This window comes from Calypte anna, chromosome 8 (assembly GCF_003957555.1).
Source record: "Calypte anna isolate BGI_N300 chromosome 8, bCalAnn1_v1.p, whole genome shotgun sequence".
Taxonomy (NCBI): Eukaryota; Metazoa; Chordata; class Aves; order Apodiformes; family Trochilidae; genus Calypte; species Calypte anna.
In genome coordinates this window covers 21,459,511-21,482,206 of record NC_044254.1, presented here as the reverse complement: position 1 = coordinate 21,482,206, position 22,696 = coordinate 21,459,511, and the positions used below count along the sequence as shown (strand labels likewise).

The following is a 22,696-nucleotide window of genomic DNA, read 5'->3' as shown; positions in this document are numbered from 1 at the left end:
AAGAGCCACAGTCTAGAAGAATGTAGTAATTTTGTTTGTTTGTTGGCTTGCTTTTTTCAATACCTGAGGAACTTCACAATTTGTGTGACTGAGAGCTCTTTTCTTTCTACACGAGATTGTTGTTACTTTGAGTGAAGGGGCTTCTGGACAAGTAGGGGAAGGCACTGATCACCAGGAGCAAAGTTTAATTATATACATGTAATTTTTCTGTCTGATGTTCTCACAGTGTGGTTTGGGAAGTGCTTTTTGAATGTGTCAGAGTTTATCTTCACTTCCTTACCTGCTGCTCTGTGTCTTCCTTCAAAGCTGCTGCAGTTCTCAAACAGAAACTGATGTCAGTTCAGTACCTCAGAGCACCCACAGCCCCAACAGGAGGGTTGTACAGGATGGGAGGACGGGGTGATGGGTGCCTCTGCCATAGGAGCAGCCCAGCATGGCTGAGGTTCAGAGCTGCTGGGGGTGGCGGCCTGGACAATGTTTGGGGGAAGCTGCACCCCCCACCTTGGGCTACCCTGGGGCCCACTCCACCCCAGAGCTGGAGCATGAGCAAGGGCTCTGACATCACACAGCTCACCCTCAGGTACCATCTGTGATAACTCAGTGCCAGGTGGGCTCCAGCAGTGAGCCTGTTTCTTGTGTTTGATCCCAGTTTGCCTGTGTGCAAACCAGTGAGCTCGATTGGCTTTGTAGTCAGGGCAGAAGGCCTTTGACACCTTCATCATGGGGTCACTACTTAAAGGATGAGAGGCAGCTTATCACTTCTGAATGACAGTCAAAAGTCAGTCAGGCTGCTAGGTCTTGAAGTTTCCCCAGTAGTAGCCCAGCACACATCAGTGCTGGGGAGGTAAATGGGGTTTTTAACCTTTAACAATACTGATACATAAGGTACATCAAATATGTTTTCAAAGTTTAAATTCTAGTTGTGTCTGTGCATGGAAGAATGTCACTGAGATTAAGTCTGTATGTTTCAACTTATAATTGAAGACCTTTTCTGATAAGGTTCCAATTGTTATAAGCAATTTGGGAAAACCAATAAAAATGTTAATTCCAAAAGAAGGGAATTCCTGGGTCATGAGCCTTCACTGCTCACATTGGCTGACCCATGGGGAGAAAGAGAGTGCAGCTCAAGCTTCATGATGCCCACCCCGTTTCCCACTCTATATACACTCATCATCATCAGGCATAACTGATTGCAAAAAAAATCCATGTTGTGTACCAGCATCTGATAGGAATAAAGTGCTGTAATGGCAAAAAATGGCAATTTCCTAATGTAGTTTGATTTCTTTTATTCCATTTTCCTCTGCGATAACCTAATTTTAGAAATGCTAGCTGGTGAAGGAGAAGGTGACACTGAGTTCAGAAAGCCTTGAGAGTATCTAGGGGAAGAGGACAAATGTCTGTTGGATGGTGAAGGCTTTATAGTCCAGCAGATGGGATAGCATGGGAGATAGATCTGAGGCATTCCCTTTGCTGCCTACTTCTCAGTCAATACAGAGGACCTTGGGATGTGGCACAGAGTCAGGGATGCTGTAAAGGGGGACCACTGGAGCTTGATTAGGACTGGGTTGAAAAGCAGACACTGGTGGTGCTGAGAGTAGCAGTTGGAGTCATCAAGTGGAGGCTTGAATATAGATCCAGGACATAGTGATAAAGTCTGCTCCTGTGACTTTAATCTCATTCAGCTGCATGAACTGTGGCTTTTGCTTTGAAAAGCAGACTGAGATCAGTTATTTTTTCCTCTCCAGGGAACAGCTGTCTCCCAGAGTTCAGCTCTGTTCTTCTCCCAGTGCTTCCCTTCAGGCCTTTTTGAAAACAGGTTCCCTTTCTGCTAGCCAGCCACAAATAGTATTGTGCACAATTGCCTTACACCTACAAATACTGAGATCTATTTTAAAAAGTAGATAAAAATTCCATTCCTTTCCCCAAGCTTATCAGTGGGAAAAGTTAAGCAATGATTATGTTGGTGGTTTGATCTGCCTGTGTGATCAGAAAGCATAGCCATGATTAGCACAGAGGAAAACTGCTAATTTTGCAGTTGCTCCTGGTAAAATCCTTCTCAGTCACAGTTTAAATGAGTGCATAAAGCTGGCTGAAAGACATGTTCCAGAACCCCTGAGCCTTGTCTTGTTTCAAGCAGAACCTGTAACGTAGCATTTAAGTTTCTGGTATTCGGATGTAATAACAATTTTTTAAGAAAACACTGATGACTGCTCATCCCTTTTACTTCAGCTTCCTAGAAAGACCAGTGTGAAAGGAAACACTCCAACACTTGTGAGAGTTATCCTGTGTCAACTGATGTGTCTAATTTCAGAGCAGAAGTACTTCTGGAATAGAGAGGATTAAAACAGGGGAGGGGAAAAGTTACCCTGCAGGAGATTGTCAACAGATGTTCCATTGTATAGTTCAAAGAGCACTAGCAAAAGGTTTCTGCTGCAGGGATATATTAATTCTGGGCAGTTCATCACACAGAGACCTGTTTTATGACTGGGAGGATACTCCTGGTAACTCAGCTCTTTATTTGAACTGTGGGTGGGGGGTGGGGTCTACCTGTAAACAGAGAGGAAGATGAACAGTAGGAACAAACACATACTTATTTTCTTGCAGCTGTGACCACCATCTGTCTGATCAAGATCAAGCTGGTTTTGTGGTTCAGGGAGTTATTTGGCTGATGGGTCTTTCAAATGAAAAAATACTGGAGGAACTGAGGCATTGTTAGCAGCAGCCACTGGAGCAGGCAAAGCAGACCTGTTCAGAGTAAGGCTTTCCAATGTATTAGACAGGAAGTGGGAACATGCAGAGGGAAGGCTGTGCAGCCTGTCAAGCAGATGAGTACATCCATCCCTTTGTTTTTAAAACACACAAATGGTCAAGTTTGTCACTGTCTAGCACTGCATCTATTCTTCCTTCATGCAATAGTTCACGCTTGCAACCTTACTAATGCTGCAGAGTCAGCTGTGGTGGGGGATCTAGTTTGCAAGCTGTGTATCACCAGCCACAATTAGAGGGTCCTCTTCAAGGCAGGTCTAAGCACTTTACCTTCTGCGACTGTTTTGAAGTTGTGTTTTGGCTAAAGGTTGATTTTTTCTCAGATTGGTCAGGACTCATGTCCTCCGATGGATTAGAATGGGGAAGTCTTCATTCAGATGTGGTTGGATGGGGAAGTCTGAAGACCTTGACAAAGTTATGGGGAATTAAAAAATGAAACAACAGAACACAAACTGTTTGGGGGCCTAATAGTGATGTACACTTTTGTATTAGCAGTCATGGTCTTCCAGCTTTGGTTATCACTTAGCTACATATCAGTATTTGGCTGTTATACGGACAGGAAGTGCATTATTTCTTTTTTCTTTGTGGAGGATGGAAGCAAGGATTGGAGAAATGGTCCCTCTCTTTTCCACTATGCAGTGAAGCAGAGGTAGAAATTACATGAAAACAACCCTGGCAGAGGTTCAGGAGGTACACTTAGGAAAACTCTCCCCTTCCCCCGTGACAAATCCACATTTATACTCAATTAGATGTTGTCATAGAAAATAGAGTATGAATTATGGGGAGGTGTGCAGTCTCCTGATCCCTTCCTGGGCATCTGGGAAATGGGTAGGCATTTTCTGTTCTCCCTTGGGTATGAGAAGAACATTTCCTGGCTACTGGCTAAAAGCTTCCCAGGTTATGCATAATTTCATAGCCTTCATTACTGAAAGTTTACTGCTCTGCCTCTCTGGCTTCCGTCTGCACTTCTGCTCCCTGGACCAGTGCAAAGCCTCTTTCATTCTGCTTGCAGTGGTAACAGGAAAAGGACACTGTTAGCCAAGGGAGAGCCTCATGAGGCTGTTGGGTTTACCAGATCCACATTCTGCCTTGTCCACTCTAGTGCTTCTCATGGTAGTTTCTCTGTCTCTGAATACTGTCTGTAGCCTTATTTACAGACTTGCAATGTGACATGATGATGCAAATACACAGTGTCCAAAGCCAAACTACAGGAACTGAGCCATGAAGGACAACTGAGTGGGTAGAGAACAGGCACGTAGCACAGGTAGCCTGCCCATCACACAGCAGCTTTTGTACTGTCACTTTTCAGCTGCTCAAATCCCCCTTCCTTCAAAACATGAGTCTGGAGAGAGGAAGAGGGAAAGGCAGAGAAGGCAAGCAGGTCTTAAACTCTGCTTTTCTTTTATCTGGGTTTCTTTCCCTCCAATTTAGCTTTAAGCATAAATTATCTGATTGATTCTTGTCCCTTTGCTAATTAATAATATAATTGTGCCTTACCCTAGGAGGCATTAAAACTAAACCTCATAAAAGCCAGAGCTGGGTTCAAAGGGACAGGCAGAAATTGGCAACCATTGTTTTCTGATTCTGTCAGTTTGCTTTGCTGCACAGGGAAGACGAAGCCTGCATAACTGGCCCGTGGTCCACCTCCAAACCTGGATGCCTCAGAGACTACTTCACCAGGCTGGGAGGTCAGAACTTGGCTGGGTAGAGGCAGTAAGCTTCGTGTCTCCTGAGGGTTGCTGCCTGCACCAGCCTGTCCTGCTGCTGCCTCTCCTGTTAGAGCAGATCTGCTCTGTGCTACATCTATAACAAAGCAGCAGTAGTTAGTTCTGCAGAGAATAAATCAGCTCCATGTGGGGCTGGTGGTAAAAAAACAGGAGGAACTCCAATAGAAACCACCAGAATAATGCCAACTTCAGACCTGAGAAGTCTGGCTTAGTTGTAGCAGGTTTGTTCTGTTATTTAGTTCTGTTTTGAATGGTTATGTGCTGAGGCAAGACTGAAATCTCTGCAAGATTGAGTTCACTTCCAAGACTTCAGATTACTGAGTAAGCACTTAGCTCTTGATCTTCCAGAGATTTGCTTTTCTAGATTTGCTGTGGGACCTCTTTCACAAGCAGCATCAGCCCAATGTTAGTATTGTGGTTTCACTCACCATTTTTTGCATTTGCGTTAGAAAATCTTGTAACACAAACAGTCTGTGACATGAGCTGGATGATTTTGCCCAAGTGTTGCAAAGGCTGAGAGAGACTTATTAGCTCAGGGGATTCTCTTCTCAGGTCTGCAAGATTCGGGCTTTTAGAATAAACCATGAGCTCTCACCTCCCTGTGGTTCTGGGCTCCAAAGGGAAGAGTTCAAAACAGCTATGCAACTAAACAAAAAAAAAGTATGTGCCTTTCAGTTTGCTTTGTTTTCTGTACTATAGAATGACACATGCCAGATGATGCTATTCAGGTTTCGATCAGCCTGGCTTTCAGGATATTTCTGTAAATAGTTTGGGGTTACAGATGGGTGACAGATAAGAATAAGGATATCCTTAATCACTGGCAAAGGAAGAGACTCTAAAGGCATAGTGTGGTTCTCTAAGAGAGATTCCACCTGATTTGACCACATACAGAAATTAGTATCAGTCGACTCCGACTGAAGACACAAGCAGGAGGTGATGTCCTACTGAGCCATCAGAGCTATGGTTTATAGCTGTCAGGCATCTTCAGTAGCTCTGTGTCTTCTACTCAAAACTGCTGCTGTTTATCAGATTCATTGTGATCTACAAAAGCTTTTCAGTTAGACAGTTGCAATACAATATGAGGACCAGGACACCTTTGGCATTTGTAACTTTATTGCAGAAAAAAAAAATCCACTATTAACATATTTTACAAAGAAAGTTGCACTTTGGTGTTGGGCGAGTTTTCTACCTCACCCATCTCTCCTGGACAGTGATGCATGGGAAACCAGAACCAGCCCCTGCCCTTTCAGTTGTATGCAGACACTTTTCAGCTATGCCAGCCTCCACCAGTCCCAGCCAGGATGGAGTTCTATTTTCCACCATTAACTTGCCTCTCTTTGTGCCAAAACCAGTTGCACCCTGCCCTCCAGCAGGGGAAACAAGTCTGTAGCTAGGGAGATTGTTCTGCACAGACAATGCTTGATACAAAAGCTTTGGAGCTGTGACAACTGCCCTTTAGTTTTCATGCAACAATAGCAGGAGAGATCAACCCTTCTTCCCTATTTTACTGGGCATCCTTACAATAAACAGATGCAAGGCCAAAGCCAACAGCTGAACACAAACTGCACTGCAGCCATTTGTCATCCACTTCAGAAGTAGTAATGCAGGAAGCAGGAACTACAACCTGACCCAGTTCACCTGTTTGACCTAGACTGGTTCTGGTCCATCTTTGGGCTTTGCAGGCAATTTGAGCCCTGTGGGTGGGGAAATTCCCCTTTCCCTGCTGAGACAAGCAATAGCAGCACTGGAAAAGAAAGGTACTTTTGGCAGTGAGGCCTGGTATCTCTCCCTTGTGGGGTCAGTGAGTGTTGCCACTGAAAGGAGAGGAGGGACTGAGGCTTTTAAGAGCAAAGCAGGAGATAATCTCTAGCCCTTGCTGTACCCTGAGGGAGCAACTGGCTTAGTAGAGAATCAAACACTGTAGAGAAGGCATGTGTTCCTCTCTGCCTGCAGTCAAATGTGAATCAGAAAACAGAACCAGGTATTAATTACTTCAAGACTTTCATGTCACACACCCTGTGGTCTTTCTAAGGCGAAGGGACCTGATGATCTTTAGACTTACACAAGACTTACAGCTCTTGAAGTTGAGAGACTTCAAGAGCCTTGAATGCAGTCTACAGCAGTGATATATTGAGGCAAAAGTGCAGAAACTAATCAGCCTAACACCTGGAAAGGGACGAGGAGGAAGGCACCTACATCCAGGATCTGTCCTTATGACAAGACACTAACTGACATAAAGACCAACATGAGGAAGTAAAGCAGAAGAGGGAGAGTGCAGTACTGGTTTTGCACAACAACTTTCAGCAACCAGATGCTAGCAGCAAAATGGGAGGTACCTGAGGGAAGCCATGCATTGATCCAGGCAGGGAAATGGATTAAAGCATTTACTGAGCCTGGGCATGGAGTATATGCCTCTGCTGAATGCATCAAGTGTGGGAGACCTGGTTCCCTAATTTTGGTAAGACCAAATTAGTGTGTCTAATTGGCAACAGACTGAGTCTTGTGAAGCCCTGTTAAGCTAAAATTATGCTAATTTTCCTTCCAGCAACTTCAAAGCAACATCAAGTAGCAAGGGCACTTCTCCAGTGGCCACAAAACTGTTTTTCCTGCTTAAAGAGAACAGGTATGCATCTAGGAAAGGAGCAGAGCAGCCTCTGCTATCTCCCTGGTAGGTGTTTCAGGATGGGCAGTGCGAATCCCAATACTAAAGCTGAAACAGGAACAAAAAAGTGCAAGAAAAAAGTCGAAATAACCAACCTTAAAAATACAGAATGAGAGGGAGCCCAAGAGAACAGGTCTCTACATCCTTGCGTCCCTCAGAAAACAGCAGTCTCCTTTGCTAGCACTGTGCTCACTCCCCCAGTGTTAAGAGCTCTTGTTATGGATCATTTGCCCACCTCCTTTGAAAGCAGCAGCCGCCAAAAGGGACAGAAGAGATCCATGCAGTGTGATGGCAAAGGTTGTCTTGGCTAATTGGTCGCCACGCTAAAAGGAGGCACCTCTTCAGGGCAGTGTTTTGAGGAGAGCCTGGAGGAAAGGGCCAGACTTGGGCTCTGATTCCCAGCATAAAAACTTCAACACCGTATTATTCAAAATGTCTAAAACCAGAAGCCGTCTGAAAAGGATCTTTCAGTTACGTCCAAATCACAGCCCCTTGTTCCTCAGCAGATTGTCTGGGACCAAGTCCTCAAGGCTTTCTCCTCTGGGAAGTTCAGCTGGACAAGCAGAGGACAGACTGGTTGCCTAGTAGCTGTAGAGTGAGAGAGGGGTGTCCTCCATCATGTCATCCTAGAAGCAGAGAAGAGCGTGCTTTAATGAGATACCTGCACGGTGGCAGAGTCCCAGTCTGGAAGAGTGCTGTGCAGGCAGCACAGCCTTCTCCTCCACACTGTCACAGCATCCACCTGCCCAGCAATCCACCCAAGTGCTTTCCTTGTGCAAATCCTGGGTCTTTGGACTGTTGCTCTCCCCTCCTGCTGCAACTTTTGGAGAGAAGAGGTGTGTGGAGGAAGAGCCTGCCTGCTGCAGGGATGTGGAAAACCCTGGCTGTGGAAAACTCCGCTCAGCTAAAAAAAGGATCAGCTTCCTGGTTCGCTGCAGAAGGGAATCAGTACTCCTCTGTCCCAGAAAGCACAGTGAGTTAGTTGCAGCTTCCCTGGAACTAATCCAGCCTCTGAAACCCTCATATCTTTTTATATCCCCAAAGGGTCAAGCACAGACAGACAACCTCCCAGGAACAGAGCACAGAATCTGCTTTGTCACAGTCACAAAGCAAACATATCCAAATATAGGAGGAGAGGCTAGAAAGGTGTCATTTCCAGGGAAGTTTGGATGGAGCTTCCCTCTCTCTCTCTATTTGACCTCTTAGCATTCCCCTGCAGAGTGAGAGGAAGGCAAGGAGCTTCTTTAGTGTTCAACCTTGAGACTCGCTGTCTTGATTCAAACCCTGGATGGAAGGAGAGGGACCTAAGAGGGAACAGGAGTTGTGATCAGCATTCTTGCTGCTGTAAAAACCCAAAGCATTGCTAATGTAGTAAAAGGGGAACTGCAAAGCAGCCAGTAGCAAAGCCAGACCATGTCAGGCTGGGCTGAAGGCTTTGCTCACCATGGGCAGGTCCTGCAGACGCCGGAACTCCATGCGGCTGTTGTGCTGGCGGTATCTCAGGAAGCCAACCAGGCCGAGGATGCCCACCATGACAATGAAGACAGAGATCACGGTGATTACCAAGGGATCAGCCCTCGTTGTATCAGCCAAAGGAGAACTGGGTAGCTCTGCAAGGATACCAAGGGAATGAGGCCAAAGCAGAGCCTTCAGGGGCTGGAACAGCAAAGCCCTGTCTTGTTTGGTTCTGCTTAGTACAACTGAGAAGAAATCTGAGGAACCCCCAACCCTTTGCAAAACATTTTTGCACGAGCAGGGACAAAATCAGAGCATTTACCTGGATTTTCATCATCACCAACATCCAGCACAGAAGCTTTCTCATGAATAGGGTCTACTGGCTGCTCCAAGGAAGATGTACTGGTGGGGATGGCAGTGGTGCCAGTGGTAGAGCTGATCACAAGGGTTACGGTACCAGAGACAGTAGCAGAGGATATGCTCCCTGCTGTGGAGATGGGAACAGAAGAGATTCTGGGCTCCACAGTGCTCTCCTCTGTGGCACTCACAGGGCTTGTTCCTGGCCTGGTTTCAGACCTTGCTGTTGTGGGCCCCATAGTCTGTCCATCAGAAGACCCCAGCTGGGAGCTGTTAGTTGTTGCTGCAAGATAGGAACAAGCAGGTATTTTAAAGGATAAAGTGCAAGTGCACTGTTCCATAGGGCTATAAGGAAGCAAAGCTGTAAGGAAGAGTGCTGGGACTAAAGGAAAAAGAAAATATTGACAACCTTTGGAAAACAAGGAGGTCTTACAGCATGGCCTCAGCTAAGCCATGACATAAGCCACAGTATTTAGAAAGTCCTCTTGGTTTTCATGTGTCTGCAATGTCAGCCAACCTCAGCTGGGCCCACAAAGCCTTTTCTCTGGGTATAAATGATGAGCAGAGAAGCCTCTAATAGCTCTGCAAAGAACTGCAGTTCATCCCTGAGTAAGGGACTGGGAAAAGTCTCTCATCCCTCCTTGTGGGGAGCACAAAGAGAGCTGCTCAGGGACTGGGTAGCAGCATCCCTTAGGGCTGTGTCTGTGTGTCACAGAGCAAAAGTACTCTGTGACATAAGCCAGGGCAAAGGACATGGTTGTGCATGAACACCACACCAATCAATGGTTAATCAATACCTGCCTTGCATCAGGGGTGTGCAACAGCCTGGAAGGACCCAAGGTGGGTGGCTCACAGATCCCATAGCCAGTTCCCACTCTGCCTAGAGGGATCTGAAGGTAGGGTAGGGTTCCCCAGGGATGGATGGGCTGATGCTTGTGCCCATCTCCATGCTTTGTGTTAGGAAGGGGGTGCTGCCCCTTTCTGTAGACAGCAGGGAAGGCTTCTACCAAGCCCCCAGCTTTGCTGCAGGAATGGCTGAGCTGGGCAGCAGTTTGTTTCAGATGAGCTGTATAAAGGACTTCCCTGGACACAATCTGCGTCCTCATCAGAAAGCAGCCTGCAGAACTGATACACTAATAAATGGGGTTTGCAAAGAGAATGTTGAACTACCAGCATCCTCTGCAAGCCAGTCCCACTGAACTGGCTCATTCCTCTCTTCCCCCCAGCTCTCCAGTTCCCATGAGAGTTCCCAGGTTGTGTATCTTTAGGGCAGGACTTTCTGCATAGGCAGGAAAGGCAAAAAGAACCCCACCTGGCACACTGTTCAGAGGTGTTGTGGTTGCACTGCTGGCATCATCCATGTCATCAGTTGTGCTGAAAGGCTCTGTGACTTCGTGGTTGGTCTGGTTTTCTTCCAGAGTACTGGCAGTCAGGGGAGGGGAGGGGATCTCAGTGCTGCTGTTGACTGAAAAGCTCGTGGTGTGGTGCTCATGCTGCTCAAATGTGATGCCCCCAGGACTGACAGTGGTGGCAGCCTGCAGTCTCTCCACCTTGGTTCCCACCATGGGGGTGGTAGGGATGGAGGCATCCTCCATCTCTGTATCATGAGCTCCAGTGGCATTGAATGCTGCAGCTGTGAAGTTTTTCTCCAGGCTTGTCTCAGGATTGGCAGTAGTCACTGAACTGAAGACAGAGTCTTCCCTTGGCTGATGTGAGAGTAGCACTGAGCTAGAAGGTGATGGTATCACCAGGGCATCTGCTGTCTTTTGTCCCTCTCCTGCAAAACAGAGTTAAGAAATGCTGAGAAGTCTGTCAGAGATCCCAGAAACTGAACCTCTCCATCCCTTTTACTCCAAATCCAGCATGGGTTCACACCTGGGGAAGAGGTTCAAACAGCTCCTCTGTCCTCCTCTCCTCTCTGAAGCAGGGACCTGCTCTAGGGGACTTGTCTTTACCCCCCTCCCTCTCAAGCCCTGTGCTCCTCTTCTGTGGGGTCAGCATCACTAACCCCTCTAGCATGAAATACCTCTTCAACCTTTTTGGTTGGCTTGGTTTGGTTTGGTTTTGTTTTTTAAAGGACCACCTGAGACCCATTTCTGTAAGAAACTTAGACAAATCTTTGGTTCATTGAGAAAGAGTAAAAAGTGATGCAGAAAAAATCCAGATAGGGAAAAAGTGGTAGTAGATCCTCTAGCTCCCCTGGCCCATTGAAGTATAGAAGAATGATATTTAAAAAGCCTGTGTCTGGCAAGGCTAGAGCATATATGGCCAGTCAGCAGCTGTGTGGGCTTGCTGCTAGAGGTAAAGGTGAAACAGGTAGCAAGAGAATAGTACAGCTAACAGGGCTGGTGGTGTACTTTGGGAGCCATGTCCATAAGCTATTTAGGAACACATCACCACCATAAAGTGTGACTGTTGTCATAGAAATGGGGAGCTACTCAGCCTGCCACTACTACAAACAGGGTCAGCTTCCCTAATGGGAATCTGCAGTAAGGATCCCCCCTGGATCCACAGATGGTGTGACAGTCTGTGGGAAGAGGAAAATCACAACAGTCTTCCACTGCCTGTTCATAAACACAGATCCGTGAGGGTTTTTTAGGGTGTAGACAGGAAGAAAACAGAGGGATGGAGCCACATCAGGATGAACTCTCCAGAGAGTCATGGTCAATATTTTGACAATTTCTGCTCAAGTTTGTACCCAAACCACAGAGGCATGATAAGCCAACCAACCAAAAAAACCAAAAAGGTACTGAAGAAAATCAATCTTCATGCTTAACTCTTTCCACACTGGAGAAGCACCCAGGGCAGATGCCATAACCAAGAAATATTCATCCACCAACAAAGCAGCCCACTCTTTTACTAAGGCTTTGGGAAAAATCCCAGCAGTTTTTAGAAGCCCTTCAGAATGGTCACAGTTATCAGAGCTCTTCTCCAGCTACAGCACTTAACAGACTCTAAAAAAAAAAAAAAAAAAGACACAATACATCCCTGTTAGGAGACCTTTGCAGATCCAGCTGGAGATTTCAAAACCTGGAAGCAGCCTGACAGAGCTGTTCTTCCCCAGCCTGGGGCCCCAGTCCCAGGAGCGCTCTCTTGGGGGATGCAGAAGCAGGCAGCACAACCCCACTCAACACATCCAGAGAACAAGCTCTACAGGGGAACCCCAGCTGGGACAACTTAAACGTGAAGACTTGAAGGCATAAGTGATGCTCCCTTTGGCCTTGCCTGGATCCAGCTGTCCTTGGCCAGAACTTGCCTCTAAACAAAGCAAGCTGCTCTCTGAGGAGCTAAGGAATAGGATACGCTTACACACTTGGAAGGAAAAGAGCTGAGCACTGTTTCCCAGGATCAGGTACCAAAGCTCACAGCTCTTCATGTGACAATTTCCAGCTCTAAACCCGGCATTGCTATTCAGCTCTCTGCCTGCTGAGTGAGATCCCATCAGCTCAAGAGCCTGTGCTGGGCAATGCTGAAGGATCCTGGTTGGGCACTGGCAAATGCTTGCTCTGTAAACACCTGACTACCTGCTCCTACACAGCAAGAGACACACACAGAGCTGCACTGTCATCAGGAGGTAAACAGGAAAGGTGGTGGCTAGGTGCCTGGCCAGCAGTGAGCCTGGCTACGTGCTGTTCTGAATAGCTGGTCTGTGCCTGGGGCAGCCTGCCATGCGGTGGCAAGCTGTGATCAGGCTCATGCAGAGAAAGACTTGGGGAGAGCTGGCTTGCACAAAGGCCTGAGGAACTCTGAAATGGTCGTGGCAGTTTCTGAGTAGGAAAGGAAAGCCAAGGGGAAGGTGGGTAAGTCTGGGCTCTCTATGCCAGGGCACCTCCCTGCAGTGTCAGGAGATGGCCGGAGGTGTGTGGGGCAGGGGGGTTAGTAGTGACATGCAGCTCCCCTCACCCTGTGAACAAGGGAGGGCTGCACACACAGTTCCTGCTGTCTGTGAGAAGTACAGCTACTGGAAATATTTCCCCAAACTGTCCTCTACATCAGTAACCACACGGCTCCTTCCTGCTGTATTGCCCGATGTACGTGACAGCTGAGGAAGTGGTGCCCGGGTGTATGGGCTCATCTGGCATCACATCCTACACAAATACCGGAGGACCATTGCATAAAGGTTTGTGCTGCAGTGGCAACCAGCCTGGGTCTGGCATTACATAGCACTGTGGTGTGTAAAAACCTAGTTTAGAGAGAAATGGAGATGTTAAAACTGGCAAGTACAGCGCAGGACTGGCAAAGGCAGCTGGGGAGCTGCTCAGAGACCTTTGAGCACAGCAGGTGTTGATGGCACCTGGTTTAGCACAATCATCCAGCCCAGCACATCTCAGCACACCCAGCTCAGGAAACAAAGGGGATCCTGAAAAAAGGGATAGCCTAAAACAGGCTAACAATGACTCAAGCCATTAAGAGATGATGATGATGGGAAGATAAAGAACAAGACAAGAGGCTTAAGATGGGCGAGGAAATAAAGGCTGGTGAGTAAATCCTGATCACTAGGGGACAGAGAGACAAAAGATCACAATCACTGACAGCTCCTAAGGGGTAAGGGCACATACAAAGCCACAGTCTCCAAGCAAAGCACCTGGGGAACTACTCCATAGGTGCAACTTGGTGCTTGTGAGCATGTAGGTGTTAGGAATGCAATCAACTAACGAGTCTTATTTCGGCTTTTGTTTTAAAATAAAAATACCCCTCCCTGCCAGGGTCTTTTATTAAAATTTGCTACACTATTGCTTCAGTGCCACAACTCTGCTCCCCACATTTTATCACCCAAACAAGTAAGGCATTCCCACACCGCTCCGGTGCAAACCCTGCTCTCCAGTGCGGGAAATCACGGCTTTGCTGCACAGCTCATCCTGTGCTGGATGAGACCCAGCAAATCCCATGCCAGCTGTGATTCCAGGAGTCCAACCACTGTGGTTTGCTCTGGATCCTTGGTGCTGGACAGGTTGGAAAATCCCCAGCTCCAGCACTGTCGCTGCTGCTCCAGTCGCTGAGCGATGATGTTTGCAGCTGTTTATCAGTTACTTATAGAGACACAGGTCAGAGCTCGTTCCCCTGGCGTCTTCCTGGAGGATCTCTGCTTCCTGCACCAAATGCCAGGGAGGCTGTGGCTGCATTGCCTACGGCATCACCCTCAAAGGCTCCTGGAGACAAGAGGGAACTTTTCTCTTGGGAAGGAGGTAGTGTGGATGCTTCACCTTCTCTGTGAATCTCCAAGGCCTGATAGTTGCAACACCCCAATACAGCTGCTCAAGGTGCTGTCACACTTGGATCCATAATAAAGCAACAAAGGTCTTTCTGCAAGTGAAGAAGCAGGACCTGTTTCCCTGATGGGGAACCAAAGAGGGAGTTGCTTTGGTTACGTTGCAGTGCCTGCTAAAGCAGAGCTGGCTGGCTCTGCCCAGGCCACAGCCCCGCTCTGTCCTGTGTCTGTGCTCACCACTAGGCTCTGTCTGCACATGGTGAGAACCAGCGATCTCAGATCACATTAGGGCAGGGCTGGAGGGGCTGGAGTAGCAGCTCCCATCAGACAGCGCTGACCTCTATCTGGGAAACGAGAGGGGTGAAGGAAGAGAGCAGCCCCAAGGGAGGAGGGATGCAGCCAGCAGAGAAGCCCCTGCCTTGGATAAGGATGGGAAATGCTCCCTGCTCTTCGAGGGAGATCTCTAAGCATCAGCCCACAGCTTTAGCCCCTCTCCTGACATTGGGAGATTTCCAAGCATCAACTCGAGCTCCCACCAGCTCCAGAGCAGACATGGTGGTATAAATATGCCATAATGGAGAGGAATGAAGGAAGTCAGCTCTGCAGGAGACAGGGCTGTTCCTGCTTTGTGATCCCTGCCCAAGTGTCAGGGCTGGGGGCCAAGTGAGGGGCTGAGGAAGGTTTGCACAACCAGCACAGAGCACCACTGCTGTTAGGGCAGTCACACAGAGCAGGGGTGCCTTCTCCATCCTCTCTCGCAGCAGCCACTCCACCATCTATTTGTTTCTCAGAATAAAACAAGGCAGAAAGACAAAGCAGGGCCTCAAGTGGAGCAGCCTTTGAACAAGATCTTGCCACAACACTCCCGCCTCAGTGCCAGCAGCATCCTCTGCACCCTTCTTCTCAGCCAGAAACAGCAGTCTGAGCTCCCTGAGGGTCAACACAAACCTGACTCCATTGGCTTTACCACCATTTCTAAAATCTCTCTTAGAGTGAGATGTAGAACCACAGAAGGTAAGGAAGCCAGTGGCAGGGGGTAACTGACGGGGCTTGAGGGAGGGCAGGGCAGTGGGGTGCAGGCAGCTTCCTACAGAATGATGTCAAACCACTACAAAAGGCACCCAAACCCTTCTAAAATGCTAACAAATCAATTTCCATTTAAGTTTAACAGCTCGAGTCACAAACAACCTAGTAAAATGCAAATTTAAAATAATGTTTAAAAAGTTAACAGGATGAGCTGTAAGTTATGTGTATTTAAACAATTATGTTATATCCTCTTGCTTAGCAAAGTACTCCATTAAGTGTAAAATTATCTTCTGTTGCCAGTTATTACAGTTTTATGGTTACCAACCAATGGTAATTAAACAACCTCTTCAAGGAAAAACACCTTGAGTATAAATGCAAATACAAACATATAAGGGGATTTAAAACCAAGGCTGCTCATTTCACTTAGAAGCAGAACTGGAGTAGCTGTTCATTACACACCAGCTGAGGCTGACCTCTTCTTAACTCAGAGCTTGGAATAAAAAAAACAAGTGGCAGAAGAGACTTCAAGAGCCCTTCAGGTGGATGCCAGATACACCCAGCCATGCTGCAGAGCAAACACCCTCATCACAACAAAGTGAGGCTCAGACACAGGTCCTGTATGTAGGGAAAATTCTTTGTAAACTCAGCTACAGCTTTGATTCCTTGCAGGAGCTCGATGGAGGCAGGATGCCACTGGGCTACACTTGCTGCAGACTCCAGTGCTCTCCCTGCCAGGGCTGATGCCAGGGCTGTTCCCACCCCAGCAGAGAAAGCCTGAGCTGGCTCCATTTACTGCAGAGTATAGACATGGAGTGCTGGGACAGATTGGACCTCGCTGCTCACACATCACAGCAAAGCTCTTGCATGGCACCAAGTTAATTCACCACACCCCCCGTGGCCTCTGCCAGCTGAGCCATACCCTGCTGTGCAGGCAGCAAAACTGGGTGAGGGATGAACTGGGGGTGCTGAGTGTGGCCCTGGAAAGCTGCCAGGCCAGGCAGGCTGCAGTAAAGAAAGGGCTGCAGTAAGGGACAGGAATAGAAACTAAGTCTCCTGACCAAGAAGGTCCTTCCAGCCCAACAGGCGGGTGGCCGTGAGCCGAGCATGAGACAGGGCTCAGATTAGACACAGGACGTGGAGTGAGTGAAGCGCTGGGGAGACACAGCCCAGCACCCAGCCTGCCCGGGCAGGCAGGAGGACACTTCCCCAGGGCATCTGTGGATGCCAGGCCTCAAGTCTGAACCTCTGGAGAGTGAAAAGGGGAGCTAGGAGAGTGCTAATGCTACTGCCTTGTTTGGTGGCACTGCTTTTGGGATAGGGACAGCCAGCTGATGGTGGCACAGCAGTCAGGCAGAGTAAGAGTTGTGAAACCAGAGAAGAGCAGCCCTGGAAACAGTGTCATAAATGCCAAGCACAGGTTCTTCAGTTCTAGGAAAAGCCATAAAGCAGCACAGACATGCCCAAAGCATGCAGCAGTGCCAGAGCCTGAGCCAGGGAGGGGGGTAGGTCCAGCCTGAGTGTCTGCTTGCAGGATGAAGCACCCCAGGGTGGCATATTCTGCATGGCCCTGCCACGTAAGCTCTTCCCCATGCAGACAGAGCAGGGAGAGATGCAAAAAACTCTGCTTTCCCAGATTTACATGAAATCCCATCACTGATTCCCATTTAGAGGCAAGGGCCTTATCCCAGATTGCCGTGGCAGGGCAGAAGGGGAGAGCAGGCTGCCTTGCTCAGCCACCAGTCACACCAGTTATTTTCCACTGGCCACATGCAATTATGAAGCACCCTGCTTGGCAAGAAGGTCCCCAGGAGGTTTCTATGTTGTTTGCTTTGTTCTTTGGTGAAGGGATTGAGCTGTGATGAAGACCCCTCTGCCTGGAGATTGCTGGGGACACACACACATACCCATGGCCTGGGAAGCCTGCCCTTACCTAGAACTGTGTAACCCCAATAATACAGCAACAGCAGGGAGCTCTGGCATCAGTCAGCCCTGGCCCTGCTTACCTAAGGAGTCACAGCTGCAGTGGAGGAAGTCCATCATTAGGAGAAAATTAATTAGCCAGTTGCCTTCAATAGCAGCCTCATGTCAGCAGGGAACCAGGTCTCCAGTGCTGTGTGGCATGAGCTGGGAAATGTGTCCAGCCCTAAGCAGCCCCCAGAACCTTCCAGCTGTGTGACTGCTGGTTTTGTGAGCGATGCAGGATACATCCTGCCCTGAGCAGCTGCAGTTTGGGCCACCCAGAGCAAACATGTGCCATGGCCCTGCCCTGAGCAGCCTTCCAGGGCTCAGGACACAGCCCCAGGCCAGTGCGGTGCTGAGTCTTACGAGAGCTGCCTCACAGACCATGGTGGGGATGAAGGCAGCCAGCATTCCTACAGGGTAGTCTCGTGGAAACCCTTGCAGCAGGAATTGTGTCTGCCCACCTAGAGGGTCTCAGTGGAAACGGAGGAAGAGAGGACTCTGTGCTTTGGATTGTCCCTGTTCCCCTTTGCCTGGAGCGATGGGGCCATGGGAGCTGAAAGAGATGAGTACTTTGCTCCTGAGCAGTGGGTCAGGCCTTGGAAGGGCAGCAGGAATACAGCAGCCACCTCACACGAGGGACTTGGGGATGAGCATGTGCAGAAATGGCATCGGGGACTGACAGCATGACATGAGGGGGCTGGAAGGGGATGCAGGGTCAGTGGTTACCCTGCACAGCTGGAGGTACCACCCTGAGGAGAGGACTGAGCTTCAGCTCAATTCTGGGTGCAGGAGAGCTGAAGCCATCCAGCCAGGGTGGGGTTGGGTCTGTCCATTCCCCCTTGCTCTGGGCAAAGAAGAGGGAAAAAAATAATGGCAGATCTGCGGGGTGTACAAGCAGACACACTGCCTGCCTGTGTGTGCAGCCTCGGGTGCTGACAGATGGGTCTTTATGCCTTTGCTCTGCTCCTGGCCCCCGTACTGTCCCCGCTGGTTGCAAGGCAGCTCAGCGTGGGAGGGGGAGGCAGCAAAATGCCCAGATCAAAATTACTTGGAGTTTTATTTGTAAGGCTAACGGTGCTGGAGGAAGTGGATTTCCGCAGGCAGCAAAGAAAGGCTGCATTGAGAGGCTGGGGTGGGCAGAGTGCAGGGGATGCGACAGCCCCAGCCCCTCTGCAGCTCCACAGCAAACTAAGCCAGGAGCTGTCGGACAGGGGGGGAACTGCACCAGGAGCAGGGCAGAGCAGAGCTCCTAGAGCCAGAACAAACCTGGTTTTGGACGGATTTGTCAAGAACTGTTGACTTTGGGGCCAATCTCCAGGTGAACTTTCCCTCCCATCACTGTCCTCCAGGGATTCCCTGGTGCCTCATTAAGGGTTGTGCTTGCCATGGAGCAGTTTTTCATTGATGGCAGCTATTCCATTCTATCTATTATCACAAAACATTTGCTCTCTCAGCCATGGCTGGGATTAGCTAGTGGATCCAAAAGCCATGAGGACAAGGTTCCTGAGCTGCATAGGTGTCACTTCCTAAACCTGTGATGAGATTTTGAGATTGAGACACCAAGCATGAAAGATTCCAGGAAAAATTGAGGGCAACCGTAATTCTGCTACATCCCAGCAGTCTAAGCCTTGGATTCTGCAATAAGAGGGCTTCTGTGAGCCAGCTAGGGCAGGGGGCTCCCCAGGGGTACCCCAGTGTGCTGAGGGCAGGAAACACTGCAAGACACAGGGAAAAGGAATCCAGTGGCAGCCCTGAGCTCCTCCTCCTCTCTCCAATGGAAATCCTGAGTCGTTCCTCTGCCAGAGGCCAGTCACCTCCCAGCACCCTGTCACAGTACAGCCACCCTCACACAGGGAGCACAGCGTCACCCCAGGCTTTGCCCACAGAAAGCTGTTTTGGGACTGTTTTCCCATGCTCAACCTCAAACTCAGCCAAACCGCATCTGGCGCCCAAAATCCGAGCCTGAGCGCTACTCCAGCTGCCAGGACGCAGCCTTGCAGTCACCTACTGTAAGGTTTTACCAGCTCAGTCAACTACTACAAAACTGAGGTTTTATGTCTCACTCCTCAGTCTCTGCTGCTGCCGTCACCGTGCTGTGATCTGGCCCAAGGGTTTTTTTCTCAGCCACAAAGAAGAAGAAATTCGTTCACTTCCCACAGCCCAGGCAAACCTCTAAATGCCAGCTGCGACTTTGCCACTGTCACGGTCAGAGGGGTGGCGACAGCCCCCTGGCTGGGGGCACGGTCCCAGCCACACGGCGTGTGGGTGTCGGTGGAGAGGGGGCTGTCAGCTCCACGCTGCAGGCTGCGCCTGCCCACGTGGGGACATGTTGCTCCTGGAGCCGAGCCGAAATACAGCCTGGGAGAGGCTGCCCGGGGCCAGGGTCTGGGTCCTGCTTAGTCCCGGACACCGGCATCGCCTCCTCTCCCGCACCACAACGGGACGGGGCACCCTGAGCCTGCGGGCAGGCGGCAGAGCTCGGGCTTTGTCTGGGGTGCCCTCGGTGGGAAGCTCAGCAGTGGTTCGTAGGCACCCAAGAGCTGCCGTGGCGGTGCGTGCAGTGCTGGATATTGGTGGGCGAGTGGCTCCGGGCTCGCTGCTCCCAACCCCGCGCATCCCTTCGGCTCTCCCGCCGGGCCGGGGAGGGGAACTCGTCCGGGTTCCGCTGGCGGGGAAGCAGCGCCCGCGGGGTGAGCGCTCACTGCAGCTGCCTTGTATGGGCAAGGCCGGCCCGGGTGGCCTCGCTGCTGCCTTTGAGCGCGGGATTCGCCCGAACTCCCCCCGAGCATCCCTGGGCGATCCTACCTGCGCGCCCGCCGGAGCGACGGCGGCCGGGGCCATTTCGCCCGAGTTTCGGGGTTAATCCTGGGGTGCTGCTCCCCGGAGGTTTCCATCCCCGGAAAGGGCTCTCCAGACCCTCCTCCCTCAGCCCCACCAGCGGACGGAATAACGTGGGCAGAGGAGCCCGGGCCCCGGCGCTGCCCCGACGGCTGCCCTCGGCACTGCGCTCCCCGCCGCGGCGAGACCGGCGAGACCAGCGGGACCCCCCAGGCCGTCCCCCCCGCCCCCGTACCTGGCAGGACGCAGAGCAGGCAGCAAGCAGCAATGAGTCGGAGCAAGGCGCGCCGCGTCCCCTCCATGCTGGGCCGATCCGCGCTGACTCCCCCGGCGGCACCGGGGCGGCGCCGGGGCGGGACGGCGGGCGGGGCGGGCAGCACGTGGTCCGGCCCCGGCCCAGGAGGCGCGGCGTGGGGACCGCTGCCACTCCGCGCACTCATGGTCCCAGTCCCAGCACTGTCTGGTCCGGTTTCGATACCCGCGATCTGGCCTCGCACCATCCCCATCGGTCCCGCTCCGGTACCCGGCACCTCCGTTTCGGGCAGAGCTCTCCCGTTCATCGTTCCCTTCCGCCGAGTCCAGAGAGTGACCAAAGGAGAGATGTGAGTCAGAAGCTTGCAGGCATTGGACATGTGTAGAGAAACAAGATAAACCAGGTGCCTCGAGTTGCCAAAGAGTGGGTCCACCTGTGCCTGGTCAAGGCAGGCCCCCTATTACCAGGGGGCCAATAAAGATGGGACACACACCCACAGAGAGAAGCTCACTCTTCTGCGAGGCAATGAAGAGGTCAGCAGCTCATCGAGCCTCAGGAGCAAGAAAGGCTCCTCCCGCAACAGACATGACTGGGAACTGTGGTCACAGCCGGCAGCGCTGATGCCCCCTGTTCTGAGCATCCCTGATCCAGCCATGCACCACCCCGTCACCCCATGTTGGTCCAAGTGACCCCAGTCTAGTCCCTCACCATCTCCCAGTCTGGTCCTGCATAGCCTGGCACTTCTGGGTGCTGTCCTGGCTGGGGCTGGGCCGGGTGCTCAAGAAGCCACGGCTGGTTTCTCAGGACATCCTGAAGCCCATGGGCCACTCCTTGGCCTCACATCCCTTCTTGTCTCCTCATTTGAACACGGTGTAGGCTGAGCCAGCATCTCAGCCAGACACCCAGCACCCAGGCTGCTCTCTGGAAGGACGAAAAACCTCTTTGCAGATCCCTTATCATGGCTCTTCTTCCCCATCCCCAGTCTGATCTGGTGAAGCTGGAGTGAGCCCTCCTATCCTCTCCCATCAGCTCTCATATCAGTTGTGGGTTTGCTCCTCTGTCCCCAATACCGGTGTCTGCAGCACCACAGGACAGAGGAGGAAGGTAAAACCAGATATTTTTGTTCTCTGAGAAGTCTTGCCTTCCTTCGTTCCTATGGGGCTCCTTGGAAGCTCCTGTCTTCAGTTCAGAGGCAGGCAGAAGAGAGCAGGGCTGATACAGAACTTACCATTACTTTGACTGTCTTTTAAAACAAACAAACAAAAACCAAACAAACAAACAACCCCCCCCCCAAACCAAACAAACCTTAAATCATTAAATCATAGCCCCTCATTGGAAACATATTTCTAGCTGCCTATTGCCACCAAAACTAAATGTACCACTTTCTGGCATTCCATTAAGGCAGAAGTAGGTGAGCTTGTTCCAATTTCTCAGTTCCAAGGGGAATTATTTCAACTATATTTACAACTTATTGGTAAGTCACAGGAGTCTTCTTGCTCCCCATAGATGCAGCAGGGCTGCCTCACAGAGCAAAGCCTCCTTTGCGCCAGGCAAGCTTGGACTTTCAGAGCCACAGCATGCACCACAGAACCTGGCATCACAGGGTGTCCTGAAGCCTGCCACACCTCACCAGGAAGGGACCAGGGCATTTCCACACCCCCAGGCACCCATCCATGGAAAGGACATGAGCTCCAGGGGACATCAGTGTTTCTGTCTGTGACCATGGTTCATGATCATGTCCAATGCCTGCAATCTTCTGACTCACAGCTCTCTGGAGATGCAGAAACAACATCCATCTCAGCTGGCTTATAGATAGTGGCTCTCAGTTGTCAGGGTTACCAGTCCCTCTGCTTTAATTAAGTGTACAGATACGGCACTGAGCATCTTCAACAGCTGGGGGACAAGGAGAACCACGGGCAGTTTTGCCCCAAGGGGTTTGTGAGCAGCATAATAAACCCGGGCAAATGAGCCCCTCTGCAGGTCACTGCTATTACTTTAGATGATCTTCACGCTCATTAGGATTATGATCAACACACTCATGAGGCATCTCCAGCTCCCCATAGCACAGAAGGGGCACCTGGGAGTGATAAAAGTGACTGTGTTGGTGTGACAGTGTCTTTGCAGTGACACTGCTGCTCTCCCATCCTGGAAAAGGAAGAAAAACAAGAGGAATCTTAGCATCCCTCTGGTGCGTGGCCACTTTCTCATGGAGCAAGCAAAAATATTTCCCTTAGACACCACACAGCAGCTCCCTATGTCCGTGTGGGCTGTACAGGGGTTCTGACTTGTCACCCTGAGCTGTTCTGGAGTCAGACTGAAAACACTTTTGCAAATCCATTCAATGTCCATTCCAGACAGGTCTGGGTAGCAATGAAAGTGGAAGATGTAGAGTAACTTGTGAAAGAAAGTTTTGTGCTCAAAAAAATGCAGCAGCAACTTCT

General features: G+C 50.2%; 1 protein-coding gene across 2 annotated transcripts; it reads right to left on the bottom strand.

The window, feature by feature from the left end:
* Positions 1-5,588: 5,588 nt before the first annotated feature.
* LOC115598687 (putative GPI-anchored protein pfl2) lies at positions 5,589-20,362 on the bottom strand. Of its 2 annotated transcripts, none has more exons than XM_030455541.1 (5): positions 20,238-20,362; positions 10,280-10,744; positions 8,933-9,250; positions 8,599-8,765; positions 5,589-7,781 (listed from the first exon to the last, which is right to left on the bottom strand). In XM_030455541.1, the coding sequence occupies exons 1-5, from the start codon at positions 20,302-20,304 to the stop codon at positions 7,737-7,739; spliced, it is 1,062 nt and encodes a 353-aa protein (XP_030311401.1). In that variant the 5' UTR covers positions 20,305-20,362; the 3' UTR covers positions 5,589-7,736. The 2 variants fall into 2 exon arrangements, with proteins under 2 accessions (XP_030311401.1, XP_030311402.1); XM_030455542.1 differs by lacking the exon at positions 5,589-7,781 and adding an exon at positions 8,158-8,459.
* Positions 20,363-22,696: the final 2,334 nt, after the last annotated feature.